Raw genomic sequence first — 20,980 nt, 5'->3', positions numbered from 1 at the left:
ATATAAGTCTAAGTGCTATTGCTATTCATCTGAAAATGTGATGTTCCTCACAAAAGCCCCTCCCTGACAAATATGCCAAGCCTAACCAAAACAGTTTGATTGGTATTTGGAATTCTTCTCGTGCTGGTTCCTCCCTTCTTTGTACAATTGAAGACAACACGCTAATTTTGGCAGAGGAGTGGGAAAAAAGATCAAGGAGGGATCCTTGGTGCTTGTTAAGTAAGCTCCCCGTTGGGAGAGGGAGTACGTTCAGCGAAGCGTTGTGAGAGTTGTGTTGGAGAACACACAAACCAGCATAGAGAGACACTGCAGTTTAAATAGGATTTTACTTTCGTAGAAATAGAGGTATCAGAGTCCATCAAACAGTCCAAGTCATGCACGGATAATTCAGTCACCAACATCTCTCAGTAAAGGGATAATCCAAATAACATAGTCCAGTAATCATATAATCAGTTCAGTATTCCAAGCTTGCTAACAGTTGCAAAACTTACAATAGCTCATGGCACTTTCTAACAGCCAGCTTCCAAAACACTCAGATCAGATCAGCCCAACAGAGAGCTAACAGTCATTCTGGCTCCCTCTTATGGCCGATTTTACAGTATGATTTAAAGAAACAGGTACAACATTGTTACATGATTTATATATTGCCAACCCAACCGTTAGATTATATTCCTAACGGTGCTCTCTGATCTTAGTGGTTTCCTTGTTGATGTCTCATCACCCTACTAGGTAACATCATCCATCAAAGGGAACAGCTCCATTTTTGCCTGCTAGTTCTACAAGTCGCTTAGGAAGAATTGTCTCACTTGAGCTTTTCTCAATGAGAGAACGTTTGCTCCTGGGGAGGAAAGCTATGACAAATCTAGACAGCCTACTAAAAAGCAGACACATCACCCTTCCAACAAAAGTGCGTAGAGTCAAGTCTCTGGTTTTCCCAGTTGCAATGGATGGCTGAGAAAGTTGGACCATAAGGAAGGCTGAGCGCCAAAGAATGGAGGCCTCCGAACTCTGGTGCTGGAGAAGACGCCTTCGAGTCCCTTGGACTGCAAGGCCATCCAACTGGTCAGTCCTAGAGGAGATCAACCCTGACTGCTCTTTAGAAGGTCTTAAATCCTGAAGAGGAAACTCAAGTACTTTGGCCACCTAATGAGAAGGAAGGACTCCCTGGAGAAGAGCCTCATGCTGGGAACGATGGAGGGTAAAAGAAGAAGAAGGGGACAGCAGAGAATGAGGTGGCTGGATGGAGTTATTGAAGCAGTTAGCGTGAGCTTAAATGGACTCCAGAGGATGGAGAGCCGAGGTGGCGCAGTGGTTAAATGCAGTACTGCAGGCTACTTCAGCTGACTGCAGTTCTGCAGTTCGGCTGTTCAAATCTCACCGGCTCAGGGTTGACTCAGCCTTCCATCCTTCCGAGGTGGGTAAAATGAGGACCCGGATTGTTGGGGGCAATAATGCTGACTCTGTAAACCTCTTAGAGAGGGCTGAAAGCCCTATGAAGCGGTATATAAGTCTAACTGCTATTGCTATTGCTATTGCTATGGTAGAGGACAGGAAGGCCTGGAGGGACGTTATCCACGGGGTCGCGATGGGTCGGACATGACTTTGCAACTAACAATGAGAAGACGGCCATTGCAAATCTCGCAAAGTCTTTGGGGACCCTGAGAAAGGGAGGGGAGGGTCACTTATAAACGCACACCTTTCCCCCCACCCTCTGGCCCTAAGAGTGCAACCTGCGGACATGCTTCAGCAGGTTGGACTTGTGATTGAAGGACTTGGGGCAGTGCTCGCAGCTGAAGGCGGGGTATTTCTGATGGGTGCGCTGGTGCTGCAGGAAGGTGGAGCGATGCGTGAAGGCTTTGGGACACTGGTCGCAGCGGTGGGGACGCTCGCCCGTGTGAACCCGCTCGTGTTCCTTGACCGAGGTTTCCCACTTGAAGCGCCGGCTGCAGTGGGCGCAGGCAAAGGGCTTCTCCTGGGTGTGGATCCGCAAGTGTTTGACCAGGCAGGAGGTGCGCTTGAAGCGCTTGGGGCACAAATGGCAGGGGAAGGGGGCCTCGTCCGAATGCACCTTGGCATGCTTGTCCATGTCAGCCCGCAGCTTGAACCGTTTCCCGCAGATCTGGCAGCAGAAGGGCCGCGCGGCCGAATGCACCAGGCGGTGCTTAATGAGGTCGGCACAACGGGCAAAGGTCTTCTGGCAACGCTGACACTGGTACGGGCACTCCCCCGTGTGGATGCGCTGGTGCTCCCAGAAATTAGACTGGTATTTGATGTCCTTCCCGCAGATGTCGCAGTGGTGGAGCTCCAGGTCAGGGGTGACCGCTTGGAGACGCTTCCTCTTCGGCTTCCAACTGGCCTCCTTCCTCCTTTTCCACAGCCTGGTTTTGGGAGGGCTCACCAGGGGGTCCATGGATGGCCTGGAGAAGCGGGACAAAGGGCCACAGCGCACCGTTAAAGCCTTTTTCACAGAATTCTTACGGCCGAAATCTTTGGTGGACTGGATTCATATTATCAGGTACACGTTCACTGAAAATGAGTGAGTGAATAGGGGTAGTTCTCGACTTAAAGGTAAAGATTCCCCTGCATATGTGTGCTAGTCGTTCCTGACTCTAGGGGGCGGTGCTCATCTCCGTTTCAAAGCCGAAGAGCCAGCACTGCCCAAAGACGTCTCCGTGGTCATGTGGCTGGTATTACTCGACACCAAAGGCTCACGGAACGCTGTTACCTTCCCACCAAAAGTGGTCCCTATTTTTCTACTTGCATTTTTTACGTGCTTTCAAACTGCTAGGTTGGCAGAAGCTGGGACAGTAACGGGAGCTCACTCCGTTACACGGTGCTAGGGATTCAAACCGCCAAACTGCCGACCTTTCTGATCGACAAGCTCAGCATCTTAGCCACTGAGCTACCGCGTCCCTTTGGTGTTTAATCATGCCAGCCACATGACCACGGAGACGTCTTCGGACAGCGCTGGCTCTTCTACTTTGAAACGGAGATGAGTACCGCCCCCTAGAGTCAGGAATGACTAGCACATATGTACGAGGGGAACTTTACCTATTGATTAAATCGGGGTTCCCAACACCCAGGCTACAATCTGTTCACAACTGGACCACAGAAGCAGTGAGTGAATGTGCACACAGCTCCACTTGCAGGCCACAGCGGGCCGTACCGTTTGTGCGAACGGCAGACTCGCATTCCCGCCGCTCCGCAAATGGAACTCCACATGCATAACTTTCATTGCATCAAACAGAAAATCACGTGTCTGTGGAATCAACATTTATGGCCACAGAAAGTCCCTAAAAGTTTGCACTTCACATGTGACACTTAATGATGTCCTTTACTGAAAATACACACCCTAAATTTGACTTTGTTCAAAAACAAAGTTTACGTCCTTTAGGGCACTACACAATGAAAGACGACACTCAGCATTAGAAAGAAAGGGGATTTCCTTCCCTGTACATACTTCCCTACTGACCTAAAGTTATTTCCAAGCTTATCACCTCCCCGTTTCTGATTTTGTCAACCCAGCTTATACATAACAGCCGCCTGTAAATCCACATTTCAAAGGCTCCTAGTTTCTTCAATTGGTTTTCTGTTGGAGACCAACTCTCCACAGCAGGATAAAATAGATGTAGCATCTGACAAGCCTGATTTTCAGTCTCAGGCTTATGTCGTGACTGCAGAAGACCTTTTCCATTTCTCAAGAATGCTTGTTCGATTGCAATGCATTAAGCTATATTGCAGTTTCCCCCCCCCAACGGACTTAACAGTTCCGATTTTTATTTGAACTTTTAGCCTTTGTCTTTTTTTTTTCAAAATAGTTTTTGTTAAACATTTCTACCTTTAAAAACAGAAAGAAAAACACAACAAAAAGAAAGAAAAAGCTAGACTAACATAACAATATAAAGCCTTCTGTATCGGAATTCATGTTTAGTCTTTGCAGCTCTCCATTCTACATTGTCTTCCTATCGATGTTAACTCCTCTAATAATGTAATAACAGTAGTACTAACACTTGCAATAATATTAGTTGTTCATATCTCCATTATATTTACACTGTAGTCAATACTTTAAGCTTGATAGTAATTAGTAACTTTAGATAATTTTTATTCAATAGTTTAGAATTTAGAATTCTAACTATTTAGAATAGTTTAGAATTTAGTTTAGAATTTAGTTTAGAATTTAGTTTAGAATTTAGTTTAGAATTTAGTTTAGAATTTAGTTTAGAACTTAGTTTAGAATTTAGTTTAGAATTTAGTTTAGAAAAAAAACCCACTGTTTTGGCTTCTGTTTTCTAGCCTCTTATAAATTCTATTCCATATTTTATAGAAATCTGATTCTTCTTTCTTTTAATTCCAGGATCATTTTGTCCATCTCTGCACATTCGAGTACCTTTCTAATTATTGCTTCATCTGCGGGTGTATTGATTTGTTTCCCGTTTTGTGGGAAAGCAATTCTAGCTGCAGTGAATATGTGTAGTATTATGTATTGAAATCGTTTGTCTGTTTCTAATTCTTATTTGAAATTTTAGCCTTTTATCATTTTTTTCAAAGGCGATATTAGTATTTTTAACATGGGCCTCTTGTCTAACTGCAGTAAGGTATGTTTTACTTCTTAGCCAAGAACATTTCTTTGGGTAGGCGATAACGGGATTTATCGGTCACTAAACAATAGTGTGTATTTTGAGAAAGTCCTTGAATGCACTTGTAAGGCTAAAAGCCACCAACGGGGAAATGGGGAAAACCCATGAATTGGCACTTGTGGAATGTTATCAAGAATCACTGTTTCCTGTTTGTTCAAGTCTCACATGTACTCAACATTTTATTGTTTGATCACCTGCTGTCCGATGCATTACATCAGGGGTAGTCAACCTTTTTATACCTACTGCCCACTTTTGTATCTCTGTTAGTAGTAAAATTTTCTAACCGCCCATAGGGACAGAATCAAACAGGTTGTGTGGGAATCGGCAAGATTATCTAAATGACCTGATCTCCCCAAAACAAAGAATAGCTTTCTTCAGAGCCAGATTTAATATTCTTCCTTCAGCACTCCTCCAGGGCAGGTATAAGAGAACACCTATAGTCGAACGCGTTTGTATATGTGGTAAAGGAGAAGTGGAAGATAATTCACATGTAGTATTACACTGCGAGCTATACAGAGCTTGTAGGTCTGCATATATTCTCCCCTTATTAGAGAGATTGCCAGGGAGGGCAGACAATTTTTATCTAGGCTTTCTCCTCCAGGACACTAACCCGGCTACCACATATCCAGTGGCAAAGTTCTGTGCTGCTGCAATGTCCATAAGAAAAAAATTGGCTACAGTATAGTACCATCTTGTACCAATTATCTGGACATACCTTTAACAATCTTTGGACCATAATGTTATTATCCACTTTTAATGTAAATACTTTTAATTATATTTTAATGTTAGTATTTTTAATATAGTGTAAAAACAAATGTATATTGCTGGTCTTTGACCATAATAAAGATCTTACTTACTTACTTACTTACTTACTAACCGCCCACCGGTTCCACACTAATGGTGATTTTATGAAAACATAATGAAAATGTTTTTAAATAATGCTATGAATTTTTTTTTTTAAGTCAATTAAATTTTAAAAAAGGAAAGTGCTTCAGTATCGGACAAAACCCCTACCGCCCACCATGAAAGCTGGAACGCCCACTAGTGGGCGGTAGGGAGCAGGTTGACTACTACTGCATTACATAAAGAGGTCGTTGTCGACGTACAATGATTTCTTTAGTGACTGTTCAAAGTTACAACAGCACTGGGGGGGAGAAATGAATTAGGACCGCGTTTCACACGACCGTCGTACTATTTCCCAGGGTCATGTGATCAAAATTTGAGCGTGCTGGGCATGTATTTACGACACTTGCTGTGTCCTGGGCTCCGTGCGATCCCCTTTTGCGACCTCTGGACAAGCAAAGTCAAGGGGGAAGCCGGATTCATTGAACAACCATGTTACTAATTTAACAACTGCGGTGACTGTGTTAGCGACAGTGGCCGAAAAGATGGTAAATTGGGGTAAAACTTGCTTAACAGAGCTGCGGGGGCGCAGTGGTTAGTGTGCAGCACTGCAAGCTCCTTCTGCTGACTGCAATTTGGTAGTTCGAATCTCACCAGGCTCAAGGTCGACTCAGCCTTTTGTCCCACTGCCATCAGTTTGATCCTGACCAACACAAGGCTGACTCAGCTTTCTGTCCTTTCAAGGTGGGTAAAATGGGGACCCAGATAGTTGGGGGCAAGAGGCTGACTTTGTAAAATCGCTTAGAGGGGGCTGTAAAAAGCACTGTAAGTCTAAGTGCTAAGTGGGAAGGAAGGAAGGAAGGAAGGAAGGAAGGAAGGAAGGAAGGAAGGAAGGAAGGAAGGAAGGAAGGACGGAGCGTAGTGGCACAGTGGTGAGAATGCAGTATTTGAGGGTGACTCTGCCCACTGCCATCAGTTCGATCCTGACCGGCTCAGGGTTGACTCAGCCTTCCATTCTTCCAAGGTGGGTAAAATGGGAACCCAGAATGTTGGGGGCAACATTCTGACTCTGTAAACCGCTTAGAGGGGGCTGTAAAAAGCACTGTAAGGCTAAGTGCTAAGTGGGAAGGAAGGAAGGAGTGTGATGGCACAGTGGTGAGAATGCAATATTTCAGGGTGACACTGCCCATTGCCATCAATTCAATCCTGATGGCTCAGTGTTGGCTCAGCCTTCCATTCTTCCAAGGTGGGTAAAATGGGGACCAGAATGTTGGGGGCAACATTCTGACTCTGTAAACCGCTAAGAGAAGGCTCTTAAGCACCATGAAATGTCATATAAGTCTAAGTGCTTTTGCCATTAACAACGGTCAGAGCTGCCAGCCTTCCATGTACTGTGAGGAGGGGCAGGGAGCCTGGCAGAGGGGAGGAAAATGAAACTGATGAGTTGTGGGAAGAAGCCACTTTTTCACAGAGACACTGAGGCTGGTCCTTCACTGCTTCCAGGGCAGCCCATGGGCCAGATCTAAGCACCCCGCAGGCCGGATCCGCCTCCCCCCAGGCCTTGAGTCTGACACCCCTGCTCTAGAACAAAACTTTGGCGAGGTTCAAGTGCCTGGATTCACCCCTAAAGTGGCTTTTTCAAGAGGCAACTGGACTTTCTGATTTGTTCTTCGAAGATTTTTCGCTTCCCATCCAAGAAGCTTCTTCAGCTCTGACTGGATGGTGGGGAATGGAAGGATTTGTATTCAATGTTCTGCCTGGATTTTACCCTGGTCTCCTTACTGCTTCTGGTTGCTAGGATGACTCATGGACAAGGTTCAAAGGAGTGGGGGGGGGGGGGTGTCGGCTCTGGTTACTGACCCTTTTCTCATTCAAATTATTGCTTCAGCTTCTCTTTGTTAGATTGGGACAGAAAGGGGAATGGGGTGGAATTCCGGCAGCCTTTCTTGCTGAAATGGGAAGTTTTTCTCTGCTCCCAGAGGGGGGGGGGGAGAGAATCCCCAGCAACTGTGCTCAGTTAGAATGAAAACGGAGATTTAAGCTGAACTTTAAAGTCTTTTTACTCCGAGGAGGTTCAAGGATTTTTAATTGTCTTTTTACTGTTCTGCCCCAGGCGTTGTAGGCTTGCTCGGGGCACGCAGTTTAACTCCACGCTTAGGAATCTCTTTCAGATCAAGTTTATTATCAGGCATTCTTAATAGCAAAAATTACAGTTCAGTGTTAAGATACTTCTGACCTTTCATGATCACGTAGTGTAAAAAGACATTAATTCCCTCTTACCCATGCTGCTGGCGCAAAGCTGCTCTTCTTTTGGACAAAGGCTATTCAGAGAATGACCCCGTAATAAATCACATTTCCCGGGCAGAGTACCGCACTGCCCAATCAGGGAACACAGATGTGATCACATGCTATGGAACTACATTTCCCACAAGGCAGTTCTGCCTACATTTCCCATGAGGTAGTCTCTTAAAGGAGACAGCTCTTAATTCCTAACATTAGCTATATACTGTTGGGACAGCACAACAAATGTCATTGACTGGTGCTAATGCCAATACGGGTTGCTGCCAGCGCCCTATTTAACAATAAAATTATATTATTATTGTTATTTGCCGCCCATCTCGTTGCAAGGTGAGATGCTCTGCAAAGACCCTCCCAAAGGGCTCCCCTGCCCATTTCTTCCGGGAGGGAGGAGACCGTTGCATCGCAACCCGCCACCCCAGCGACCTCACCTACTTTCCGGCATCCAAGCGCTCCAGAGTCTGCTGCCCCGGGCGCCTTAACTCTCGCGAGACTTCCTTCGCGAAGGCAAGCCGACACGGGAAGAGAGTCGAGACGGCGAAGCTAGATGGGGAAACGTCACGTGAGGGAATGTTCCCCACCCACCCCATAGGTTTCCCGGCGAAACTTCCGGGTTTAGAGACGTTAGAGCCCTAGAGCGGTTTGATTTCGGAAACGGAAATGCGTCTGCACTCCCGCTGGAGACGGAAACAGGATGCTGTCTACTTCGCTTTATGGGCCTGAAGGGCCGCTCTAGCTCTTTATCTCTGTGACTGCCCTTTTTTTTAATCACTATGGCTGAAACACGTGGCAGCTTTCACAATGAGGTGTGCTCGCGCCTCACTTTTATTTGGAGAATGGCAGTAGGTTTGGAACGCGCCCTTCTTTCCTCCCGCTGAAAATTAATCTCCCTCTTGCGGCTTTTAAAGCCGGTCACGAGACAAATTCTTGCCTCGGCGCAGATTCATGACCTCATACGGGTCTCTGATTGGCCACTAGGAAAAAACTATAGAGTCCACACCCAGGGAGGGAGGGAGGGAGGGAGGAAGCGTCGAAAGAGGGGGCCCTTACTTAAGATGGTGGTCGAATGGATCTCAGTTGAGATGGAAGCCTGCAAGAAACACTGCCCTCAACCAAAATGGCCGCCAATGAAAAGAGACGGTCTTCCCCCGCGGCGGCGGCACCGGCACCCGGGACCGATCAGGGCCGGTCGGCCTTGTCAACGAATGGCGTCGCCGAGGGCGAGGCGGAATTCCTCCTGCAATCCGGCGTGACCGGCATGGTGCGAGAGGCTCTCCTAAAAGTGCTGGAAGCCCGGCCGGAGAAGCCCGTCGATTTCTTGGCCAGCTACTTCGAGAAGCTGACGCAGTGTAGCCCCGAAGCGGCGGCGACGGAGGCCTTGTCGGACGGCGGGGACCCCCAGCGGCAGCTGCGTCTCGACCGGGCCTTGTGGTATCTGGGCCTGGCCCACCATTCTCACAGGTGGGGGCGCAGAATCCCGCTTGCGAGGGACGGGACTACGACCCCCACAATGCAACGGGTCGAGCCACGGGCAGTTCTAAGGGACTCCGCCCGCGGGGCTCTCTGGGAAATGTAGTTTTTTTTTCTCTACAGCGGCCGAGTATGGAGGTGTGGGGGACACACAGCAAGGAAATGGAAATAATGGATTTGTTCTTGGCCGCTTCAGGAACTTTGACAGCGCTTTAAATGACGGTTTGGGCTAACATGGGGAGGCCCTTCTGGAGCCTGGTAGACAACAAACCTCGGATGCTGCATAGCCCATTTTGGCCAATTTAAATCCTCCCTCCTCACATTCTCCATATCTGATAAAGGGAGCTTCATCTCACAAAAAGCTGGCGCCTTTATACAATAAAATTTGTTACTCAGAAAAGATGCTACCAGAGCCCTCCTGATTTTTTTTTATTTTGCTACAGTGAGGCAATCACCCATTTCACAATTATAGTTCATTATCAAACATTTATTTATTTTATTTTATTTATGTAGTTTGTCACCCATGTACATGGTAACAGCAATAGGAATAACTATGAATAAAAGAATACATGAAGTGGATATAAATAAATGGGGACAGTAGGGCAGGGACATTAGGCATGCTGATGCACTTATGCATGCCCCCTTTACGGACCTCTTAGGAATTGGGGTGAGGTCCACAGTAAGCAGTTTAAGGTTGAAGCTGTGGGGGTTTGAGGATGTAACAACGGAGTTAGGTAGAGCATTCCAGGCGTTGACCACTCTGTTGCTGAAGTCGTATTTTCTGCAGGCGAGTTTGGAGCGTTTACCTTGAGTTTGTATCGATTGTTTGCCGGTGTATTATTGTGGTTGAAGCTGAAGTAGTCGTTGACAGGTAGGACGTTGTAGCAGACAATTTTGTGTACTATGCTTAGGTCAGACCGTAGGCAGCGTAGTTCCAGATTGTCCAAGCCCAAAATTTGAAGCCTGGTGGCATAAAGGATTCTGTTGTGAGCAGAGAAATGGAGTGTTCTTGTGAAATACATCTGGACTCGCTCAATTGTGTTAATGTCCGATATATATAGTGTGGATTCCAGGCAGATGATCTCTGTATTCGAGGACTGGTCTAGCAAAGGTTTTGTATGCCCTGGTTTGCAGTACAGGAGAAGAAGCTTTGCTAGATTAGGTTAACAGCTCTTAATGCCTTTTTGGCAATGCTGTTACAGTAAGCTCGGGCACTTAGATCATTTGAGATGAGTACCCCAAGGTCCTTGACAGAGTAGGAGTCATCTACGAGGTTGTATCCACCTAGCTTGTATTTGGTGTTAAGGGTTGTTATTTTTTTTTTGCCAGTGTGTAAGACAGAGCATTTGTTGGTTGAGATTTGGAGTTGCCAATTCTTTGACCATTCAGACACATAATCAAGGTCGTTTTGAAGGGCAACAGCATTGTCGGTGATGTTGAATAATTTTACGTCATCAGCAAAGAGGACGCAGTTGCTTTGGAGATGATCACAAAAGTCATTTATGTAAAGTATAAAGTATAAAACATAATTCATAATGATTAAAACATTAAAATAATGTATAGTGTAATGCACAATTAATCATAAGAAAGAATTGCAATTTCATCCGCTAAAATTATTACATCTTAATAAACGTAGAAACAGGAAGCATAGTCAGTGACTAAGAATATTTTACTTCACTATTCCGTATGCTGAATATTTTTTGAGTATAAAGAGGGGAAATGAGACTCGGGAAGACTTAGATGGTTTTCAAGACTAAAATTATTTAAAAAGCATGAGGAAAAGTGGGAAAAGAAAAGATAACTTATGTATTAACAAAGGAAATTTACAAAGTAAAAGATCTTTTGCATCTTATAGGAAAAGCTAAAGATTAGTTGGAAGAAATTCAATAGGTTGTGTTAACCGTCACCCAGAAATATTCCCCTTTATGTCACAATTTTTATAAACGCCAGTATCCATCAATGAAATACTATATTTCATGAACCATGACCACAAGATCTATGAATAATATTAATTTTCATTGATAGCCATCTCTCTGGATGAAATTATTACACTAATTTCTTTAATCCTCTGCTTTTTACTTTACTTTATTTACCGCAAGTCACAAATAGTCCGAGCATATTTTTCTTGGCGCAAAGCAAATTTGATGTGTTTTCCCAGGGCAGTCTTCCATTTTTATGTGTAGAAGTAACAATTAAAATAATTCTACCATATGTTAATATATTTATAAAATGAAATATATAAGACTTTTGTCGCCTGAGATGTATAGATGTTAGTTGTCACATAAAGTAAACAGAAGGTGTGTGTATGTTTGTGTGTGTGTGTATGTATGTGTATGTATGTGTGTGTGTGTGTGTGTGTGTGTATATATATATATATATATATATATATATATATATATATATATATATATATATATATATATATTATTTGTGCTGATAAATAAATAAATATATTTAAAGTCACAACCCCTGGTATGCCCAAATATGGGAGGAAGGTCACACTTCCATTCTCTGTTCTTCGGCTCGTCACAAGAGACCATCCAGACAGAAACCCAATATTTTTTACTGTTGCCTTTTTGTTACATTTGTTATATTTATGCTGATAAATAAATAAAGGGAGACTAGTATAGATCTATTTCAAGCTATTTAGCTCTCATCAGCTAGCCATACCCATACAGGTTCGATTCCCAGCAAGGGTATGGCTAGCTGATGAGAGCTAAATAGCTTGAAATAGATCTATACTAGTCTCCCTTTATTTATTTATCAGCATAAATATAACACACACATATATATGTACATATATGTATGTATGTATGTATGTATATATGTATGTATGTATGTATGTATGTATGTATGTTATATTTATGCTGATAAATAAATAAAGGGAGACTAGTATAGATCTATTTCAAGCTATTTAGCTCTCATCAGCTAGCCATACCCTATGTTGGGAATCGAACCTGTGCTCTCTTTGGGCATACCAGGGGTTGTGACTTTAAATAAATAAATAAATAAATAAATATATATATATATATATATATATATATATATATATATATATATATATATATATATGTTTTCTGAGGTTATATATATACATACACCAGAGATTTATATATATGTAGTAGTCCTCAACTTAACAAACACAATTGGGACCAGAATTTCCACTGCTAAGCCCACAGTTGTTAAATGGGTTGTGTCTGATATTATGACCTTTTTGCCATGGTTGTTAAGCGAATCACTGCAGTTGTTAAGAGAATCATGATATAGCTAAGCAAATGTAGCTTCCCCCATTGATTTTGCTTGCGGAAATCGCTTATCGGAAGCCAAATGTGGTCGCAAATGGTGATCACATGACCCCTGGAACGCTGCAGCTGTCCAGTGCATACCAGTTGCCCGAATTTTGATCACTTGATCATTAGGATGTTTCAGTGGTTGTAAGTGCGAGAATTGGTTGAAAGTCACTTTTTTCCATGCTGTAATTTTGAATGGTTATTAAATGAACGGTTGTAAGTCACTACCTGTATGACATTTCCTAGGAAGAAATACAGAACTGTTTTGCCAATGCTTGATCCTATTTACGGTCATTGTTTGAAATTGATTAGAATCATTGACACCTAGAAAAACTCAGCAAAGCCAATGCCATTTTCTAAAGTTAAAAGAAAGCTATAATTAAGTTCACAATCTCTTGCTTTTCCCAGGTAAAATTAAATTGTCCTGCATTAACAACAATACTGTGGGAGAAAAGCAATAACGGTGTAATAATTATACAACTTTAAATGTTTTCGTCAACAGTGTTTTAAAAAATTTAGTTTCCAACCATTTCAAACTCAAAACGCCTCACTTTGAGTCTGAAATATCTCTTACTAGGTACAGAATGACTGACTGGAGGGTTTTTTTTTTTGGGGAAATTTTCTCTCCAAAATACTGAAAACATTTGTTTTGCATCCGATACACTTTCAGACACCCCAAACCTTTCCTTGACTTTTGAATTAGAAATAGCTGAAACTAAAACAGTTAGCCTAGCCCCAAGTAAGTTCTTTAATTCTTCTTTTCTCTTACTTGTCCTAATAAGATTTTTTACTTCAATTAAGGCCCAATATGGAGCACCGATCAATTCAGCCTATCGTTTCTCAAAGTAATACAGTACAGTTCATCTTTCAGTTTTAACGTGATCTAGGCCAGGGGTGTCAAACTCGTCACATGACATGTCACGATTTTTCCCCCCTTTGCTAAATTGGGCGTGGGCATGGCCAGTGTGCGACGCTACTGGCCCGTGGACCACAAGTTTGACAACCCTGATCTAGGCTCTGTTTCAGGGTAGGCATTTTGGATCACCAGTTAAAGATGCTGGGCTTATCCCCTGTAAATCTGACAGCCCAGGTTTGAGACCCAAGTGCTATGCAACAGGGTGAGCTCCCGTTATTTGCTCCAGCTTTGGGCCAATCATCAGGAGACAGGGAGTTCTTGTCCCGCCTTCGTCATGAAAGCTGGCTTGGTGGCTTTGGGCCAATCCTCAGGAGACGGGGAATTCTAGTCCCGCCTTAGTCATTGATGCTGGCTTGGTGGCTTTGGGCCAATCCTCAGGAGACGGGGAATTCTAGTCCCGCCTTAGTCATTGATGCTGGCTTGGTGGCTTTGGGCCAATCCTCAGGAGACGGGGAATTCTAGTCCTGCCTTAGTCATGAAAGCCAGTTGATTTCCTTCACTCTCTCAGCCCAACTCACCTCACAAGATTCTTGTGGGGAAAATAGGAGAAGGGAAACATGCTGGAAATATCCACCAGTTATTTGTAAAAATAATACAGGTGGGATGCAAACAAATATATCAATATAAATCCATCTTGGGGGCCATCTAGCAGTTCCAAGTGCCTTACTGTCAACAACCCATCGTGACCAAAACACACACACGCATGCACACACTCACCAGTCTGTGATTTAGGACTTTGCTGCTCCAAGACCATCCCTTAACGTTGTTAATTTCCCCCCACCCTCCTCTTCCATTAGGACGGCCTTTAACAACAACGTCCACTCCACCTACGATGCCCTCAGTGCTGGGGGCAAGGGCAAGAAACCCGGCGTGGACGGGAAGACCTACAGCGAGCTGCTGCAACAGCTGTGCCAAGAGAGGGGTGCCTCTGAGGAGACCTTGCAGCCCCTCCTGCAGAAGGTCTCGTGCCGAGACCACGAGGCGGTGCCCTTCGACATCTTCCGCTACGGCATCCTCACCTGCCTGATCCTCCTCGAGTTCCTGGCCAAGGCCGACGGTCTCTATGATGCCCTCGACGACGGTTCGGGCGCCGCCGATAAAAGGGTCTGCACGGCCGTGCTGGGCACCCTGGAAGATGCTCTCCACGTCACCGACATGTCGCCCCCCATCCGTTGCTTGGAAGCTGGATCCAAGCTCAGGCCGGACTGCTTGGCGATGGCGATGGACCGGGCGCTGTTGGAGAGGAAAGCCAGCGCGGCCATGGAGAAGGACGAGTTCCTCAAGAGGGCCTCCTCCATCTTTGTGACAAAAGTGAAGTCTGTCCACTGAGCCCCCTGCAAGGAAAGGTGGGGTTCTCTCTGGCTTTCCTGAGGGCCAGAAAGATCTGTGATGCTACAGGGTACAAATGGACATGGGCGTGGTCTGTTTTGAGGGTGCGGGCAAGGGGGATCCCCAGAATTGGTTTGCTTTCTTCCGTTCAGCAGGGCAGCTCCCCCCTAGGGGCAGGGGTGGCGAAATGTGGCCCCTTGACGACCTGTGGACTTCAACTCCCAGAATTCCTGAGCCAGCATGGCTGGCTCGGGAATTCTGGGACTTGAAGTCCACAGGAGTTGAAGTCCACAGCATGGCTCAGGAATTCTGAGACTTGAAGTCCACAACATGGCTGGCTCAGGAATTCTGGGAATTGAAGTCCACAGGTCCTAAAATTGCCATAGTTGCTCACTCCTAAGGTATGTCCAAAGGCTGGCCCGCCCTCTTATTATTTGTTTACTTATTTATTATTGGTTCTTATTTATTTACTTGTTGAATTATTGACCAGATTTCCTTCAAGAGCTCAACATAATAGATGGAGCACTTCTTCCTCCTATATTTTCCCACAGTGACAACTTTATATTATTGTTTCTTATTTATTTACTCGTTTACGTACTGATTAGATTTCCTTCAAGAACTCAAGGCAGTAGATGGAGCACTCCTATATCTTACCACAGTGTCAATTTTAGAAGGCCGATTAGGCTGGGGGTGAGATAGGCTGGTCCAGTCACCCAGGAAGTTTTTGAAGACAAAGTTTGAGTTCTTTCCTGCAAGGGCTTCCCCGCTGCCTTTAAGCCACCCAAGTCCTTGGGCATTCACGATCCAGGGGTGATTTGAGTCTTTTGTGGGACCGGGTGGGTTCTTGGCTGTGCCTGCAATGGGGAAGGGCAGTAGGATTAGGACTGTGTATCCAGGCATAGGAAGGAAGGGTGTCCAACCTTGGCAACTTTTAAGACCTGTGGACTTCAACTCCCAGAATTCCCCAGCCAGCCATGGTTGGACACTCCTGTTATAGGACACCCGTCAAGGATCTGGTGGGCAATTTGGCCCTAGTTGCCATCTGAATGGGGCAGAAGGTTGGGTTTTGGACTCTATTGTCCTCAAGTGGCCTCTCCCTGCGTGCTAATCCTGGATCACACCTTGGTATTCTGAGGAGTTAGACATAGACATAGAATAGTAGAGTTGGGAGGGACCTAGGAGGTCTTCTAGTCCAACCTCCTGCCTAAGCAGGAGATCTCACACCATTTCAGACAAATGGTTGTCCGGTTTCTTTTTGAAAACCTGCAGTGATGGAGCCTTCACAACTTCTGAAGGCAGGCTGTTCCACTGGTTGATTGTTCTCATCGTTAGAAAATTCCAGAATATGCCAGAAGGGACTCCTGGAGTGCTATTGGGAGATGACTCTGAGTGAGTCTAATTGAACCTGGGCAAGGACCCATATTAGAGATTCCCTTGTAAGTGGAGAAGCATCAATATTTCTCCATCTTTGATTGCATTGATAAGATAACCATCCAGTAGATGCTGTGATCTCTTCTGAATTGGGACAGGCCAGAGGACCTGCAGGTCTGTGAAAAATATTCTAGCTGCCTGGTAGATAAAGTCACTCAAATATAATGTAGGTATACAGTTTGGGTGGCTTTGTTTACCATCCCTTCCTCCTGTTGTAACGCCACCTTTTTCCCCTTTCTTTTCTCCCTCCCTCCCTTCTCTACTTTTCTCCTTCCTCCTAGCCTTTCCCTTCCTTCTTCCCTTACCTTTCTCCTACTCCTACTCTTCCTCTTCCCTTACCTACCCTCTCTCCTTCTCTTCCTCTCCCTTCCATCCTCTTCTCCTTACCTCTTTCTTCTTTCCCCCATCTTCCTTTCATTCTCTCCTCCCCTCTCTCTTTCTTTTCTGTTATTATAGGTGTCTCTTTCAGGTCTCAGTTTATGGATGTTGGACTCAGAAATCCATCATAGCAGGTGTCCAAAATATCTGCCTGCCTTATGCAGAGTTTATTTGGCTTTTATACAGTTTTAACAAGCAAAGCAAGAGCATAGGTAGCAACAGGATTATCGTTGTCTTATTCTCCTTGTCAATCTCTAAGACCATCCCAGCCAGGGTAGAATCTCACGTAACTCCCTGGTAGTGCCTGGTTCTACTAATTAGGTGAGCTCATAGACAGTTGAGGTAATCGGTTACTAAGATATGGCAGTTTGCTGCGCATGTCTGTACGTAACCTTTGTATAACCTCTACAACGTTTCCTTGGATGGTATTTCTGTTGATTCTTGAGGACATGGACAGGGTACTCCGTGGTGTTAGTTCAACCACCTGTCTGCTGTTTCTGGAGTCCCTTGGGTCTTGAAAGTGGCAGGAAGGCTGGGGCCTTGCTGTAGTGTTTTTCACATTGATGGAGGGGTAGGGGCCCTGACCTCAAAAGAGACTGTAGCTTGCCCCCACAAGAGACCCAACACTATTAGATAACCATCTCCAACCTTTGAGAGGATGGTTGGACCGTAGCTGCAGAGAACCTTGGAGGAAGAATATTATGTAGACTTGTATCAGCGGGATTTAGTATGAAGAGGGTCTGGGTGATACTTGTAGATGACTTATGGCAAAGCTAGGATGTTGGTGGCCCATCCATTCTTGTGCTCCTTGATTTCTTGGCAGAATTTAATCCCATCAATCACAGTATCCTTCCATACTAGAGGTTGGAAATTGAGGGCACTATTTTATGACCATCATCTTCCTTCAAGGCTACTGTTGGTCATCGGAGGTCTCTCCCAAGGCCCATAGTCTCCTCTCCTATTTAACATCTACATAAAACTTGTAGATAAGGTGATCCACTGGTGTAGTAATTGACGACACCCAATTATATTTTTCAATACCAGTCGAATGCCTGGAGGTTCTTACAGGTTTGGATAAGGAGGAAGTGCCTCCAACTCAGTCTTACCAAAACTGAGTAGCTGTGGGCATTAGGGCCACCAAGATCCTGAGATACCTTAAATGAGATCACGCTTCTCTTTTTTGAGGGTCAGGGGCAATCTGGAGATCTTTATGGATTCACAGCTGCTGCCCAATGAGGAGGTGGCCAAGAAGGACTTTGCCCCGCCTTATCTGGTGTGGCAACTGTGCCCTTTCCAGGATCAGGAAGCTTTTCAAATGGTCACTCCTACCTTAGTCACCTCTTGACTTGACTACTGCAAAGTGTTCTCATGGGGCTGCCCTTGAAGACGACTTGCCAGCTTCCTCGGGCCCAGAATGCAGCGGTGCAGATAAGTGACATGGCAGCTCTGCTCCATCAGCTGACCCAGTCTCATCCCGTCTTATATCAAAAATGCAGGAACTAGAAAAGAGGAAATTATTACTTTAAATTGAAAAAGATTTAAGAACTTTTAATAAAGTTTATTAAACATACAGTATATCTATACCATTCTAGCCCAATGCCAAGATATTTCCAAGGAGCAAGTCATTCAGTGTGCATGTCAGTCCCAGGGGGGCACTAGAAAAGTTGGGTAGTTGTTGAATAGTGCCACATTTGCAGAAAACATGCTTCTCTTCTGGAGGGAAACCTCCATTTTTCCACGTGGTCTTTAGTTAAAAAGGATGTTTTAATTTAAAAAAATAACAATAAAAAGGATGTTGAGATTCTGGAGACGAGCAACAAAGATGATTTGGCTGGAGATCAAAACATATGAAGAACAGTTGCAGGGATTGGGCATGTCTAGTCTATTGAAAAGAAGGATTGGGGGCGACATGATACCAGTCTTCGAACATCTGAGGGGCTGTCATAAAGAAGAGGGGATCAGCCTATTTCCCAAAGCACCAGAAGGCAAGAAACAATGGGTGGAAACTAATCAAGGAGAGAAGCAACTTAGAACGAAGGAGAAATTTCCTAACAATGAGAACAATTAACCAGTGGAACAGCTTGCCTCCAGAAGTTGTGGGTGCTCCCATCACTTGGGGGAGGGCTTTTAAGATGAGACTGTACAGCCACTTGTCTGGAATAGTATAGGGTCTTCTGCTTGAGCTGGGTGATGGACTAGATCAGTGGTTCCCAAACTTGGCAACATTAAGACTTGTGGACTTCAACTCCCAGAATTCTCCAGCCGGAGAATTCTGGGAGTTGAAGTCCACAAGTCTTAAAGTTGCCAAGTTTGGGAACCACTGGACTAGATGATCCCCAACGTCCCATCCAACTCTGATATTCTGTTTAAGTTCCAGCCAAACCAGTGCACAATCAGTGTTTCTCAACCTTGGCGACTTTTAAGTCCACAGGACTTAAAGTTAAACATCTAGTTAAACATCTCCAAACCATCCACTGCTCCTCCAGGCAACTCCTCCAGTGGTTCTGTCCCATTATGAAGCTGGCGTGTTTCTGGCTGCAACTTAAGGAGCTGGCTATAACTTGAAAACTCCTAAATAGCATGCAGGCTAGCAATTTGAGGAACTACCTATCTCCATGATGGCGCACCGGGAGCTATGTCAGCTGGTACTGCCCGGGCATGGCCCGTTCCTCCTCCATGTTTCTGGCGCGCATGCGGATGCATCGATCAGCTGTGCTCCACGCGTGCGCCAGTGCCAGAAACCGGAAGAGCTGGTCTTCCGGTTTCCGTTGTGCACATGCACGCCAGGTAACCGGAAGAGAAGCTGACTAGATAAATTCCTAGAGAGGCTGCCCAGTGCGCATGCGCGCCGGGAAATGAGTTCCGGTTCCTGGCGCACACATGCCCACTGGGCAGCTTATCTTCCGAGTTGCGTCCCTGACAGCCGTGTGGGCGCGCACTCCCTTTTCAGCGCTCTGTGCCGAAAAGGTTCGCCATCACTGACCTCTCTCTGGTAGCGTCTGCCTGGCCCTTACAAGCTGACGTCAGATTCCACACATTCCAGCTTCTTTCTATCAAACAATGTCAGTTATCAGGACCCTGGAAGCGTGTCTTTTCTGTCATGGCCCCCCAGATGAGGTTATCCCCGCGTTCCATCCATATGGTATTCCAGAAAATGTGATTTTTCGTCCCTCCCAGGCCTTGGGGGCTAGAGTGACCGGAGATTGTTGGAGATTGTTGGTATCTATTCTTGCATTGTTGACCAATTTTGTCCTTGTTTCCTTTTTTTTTCTAGTGCATTTGGGTTTTTTGCTTGGCATCATTCCTATTTATATGTATTTTTTTCCCCATTCTGTTCAATGTATGGGAGTCACCCAGAATCATTCTGGAATCGGGCGGCATCGAATTGAATCAAATAAATAAATCAGCATCATACAAAGACAGAATCCTCAGTTTTAGTATCTTCACCAACATCTACCCTACCCCGGTGCTTGAGCTGAGAGGGAGGAGCTGGCCCAATGTCAGCAAATGGGCTTCTGTGGCTGTGGGGCGGACTCGAACCCAAGTCTTGCCACTCCTACTCCAACTTCCCTGCTACATCTGATTGGTTCTTAGGTTTAGAGGGCGGGATTAAGCCCAAAGTCGGCCAATGAGGTTCTGCGCCTGAGGGGAGATTAGAACCCAGGTCTTTCCAATTCCTACTCTAGCCACTGAATAAATAAAGTAATTTTTTTTGAAAATGGCAAATGTCAACTTGATTTTTAAAAAAATATGGAGGAATTTGATTTGATTGTTTTTAAAGGACACCATAGAAATCATTTCCTTTTCACTGGAAAAGCCTAGCTCTTGTCTAGACTTTTCCAAGCTTCAAAAAGATTTCAGTGCATACAGAAGCAGAATTATATATTCTCTTTGAACTTTTTTCCACCAAGATTATTATATTCCTGCCTGCAGCTTAAAATTCTCCCTTCTTAATCAAGAATTTGGGGTTCGGTAGCATTGTGACTCATCCTTTGGCCAGACACATCTTATTTTCTGACGTCTAGATCAAACAAAAGTTTTTATCTAGTCCAAACAGTCATATAGACCGTTCAGTGTCTCAGTCAGATAAGACCCTGTTGTTTTTTTTCCCCTCCCAACTTTTTCTCCGCATTCCTTACTCATCTGAAGCCTGTTTAATCTTTCTCTTTTGTTGGTAAAAGTTTGTAGACTAGCTGGCGACGGTTAAGTGTCCATCAGCAGAACTCTAACACAAGTGAGGTGAAAAAGAATGAGACTGAAACGGAAGAAGAAATTAGATAATTCAGCTTTCAGAGACTTCATCTTTTTAATCAGTGGGTGCCTTTAGATCTGGATTACGATCTGGACTACTGTTGAGTTTAGGACATTGTGTAACACACACACCCCCC

General features: G+C 44.8%; 2 protein-coding genes across 2 annotated transcripts; one reads left to right on the top strand and one right to left on the bottom strand.

Moving 5' to 3' along the window:
* Positions 1-1,544: 1,544 nt before the first annotated feature.
* LOC116523909 (oocyte zinc finger protein XlCOF19-like) lies at positions 1,545-8,322 on the bottom strand. The gene is made up of 2 exons (XM_032239005.1): positions 8,214-8,322; positions 1,545-2,417 (listed from the first exon to the last, which is right to left on the bottom strand). The coding sequence occupies exon 2, from the start codon at positions 2,408-2,410 to the stop codon at positions 1,718-1,720; it is 693 nt and encodes a 230-aa protein (XP_032094896.1). The 5' UTR covers positions 2,411-2,417; positions 8,214-8,322; the 3' UTR covers positions 1,545-1,717.
* A 501-nt stretch (positions 8,323-8,823) lies between these two features.
* TPGS1 (tubulin polyglutamylase complex subunit 1) lies at positions 8,824-15,059 on the top strand. The gene is made up of 2 exons (XM_032237020.1): positions 8,824-9,239; positions 14,252-15,059. The coding sequence occupies exons 1-2, from the start codon at positions 8,896-8,898 to the stop codon at positions 14,781-14,783; spliced, it is 876 nt and encodes a 291-aa protein (XP_032092911.1). The 5' UTR covers positions 8,824-8,895; the 3' UTR covers positions 14,784-15,059.
* Positions 15,060-20,980: the final 5,921 nt, after the last annotated feature.

Source organism: Thamnophis elegans, chromosome 1 (genome assembly GCF_009769535.1).
Source record: "Thamnophis elegans isolate rThaEle1 chromosome 1, rThaEle1.pri, whole genome shotgun sequence".
Classification (NCBI taxonomy): Eukaryota; Metazoa; Chordata; class Lepidosauria; order Squamata; family Colubridae; genus Thamnophis; species Thamnophis elegans.
The sequence above is the reverse complement of the archived record's forward strand: the minus strand, read 5'-3'. Positions and strand labels throughout refer to the sequence as shown.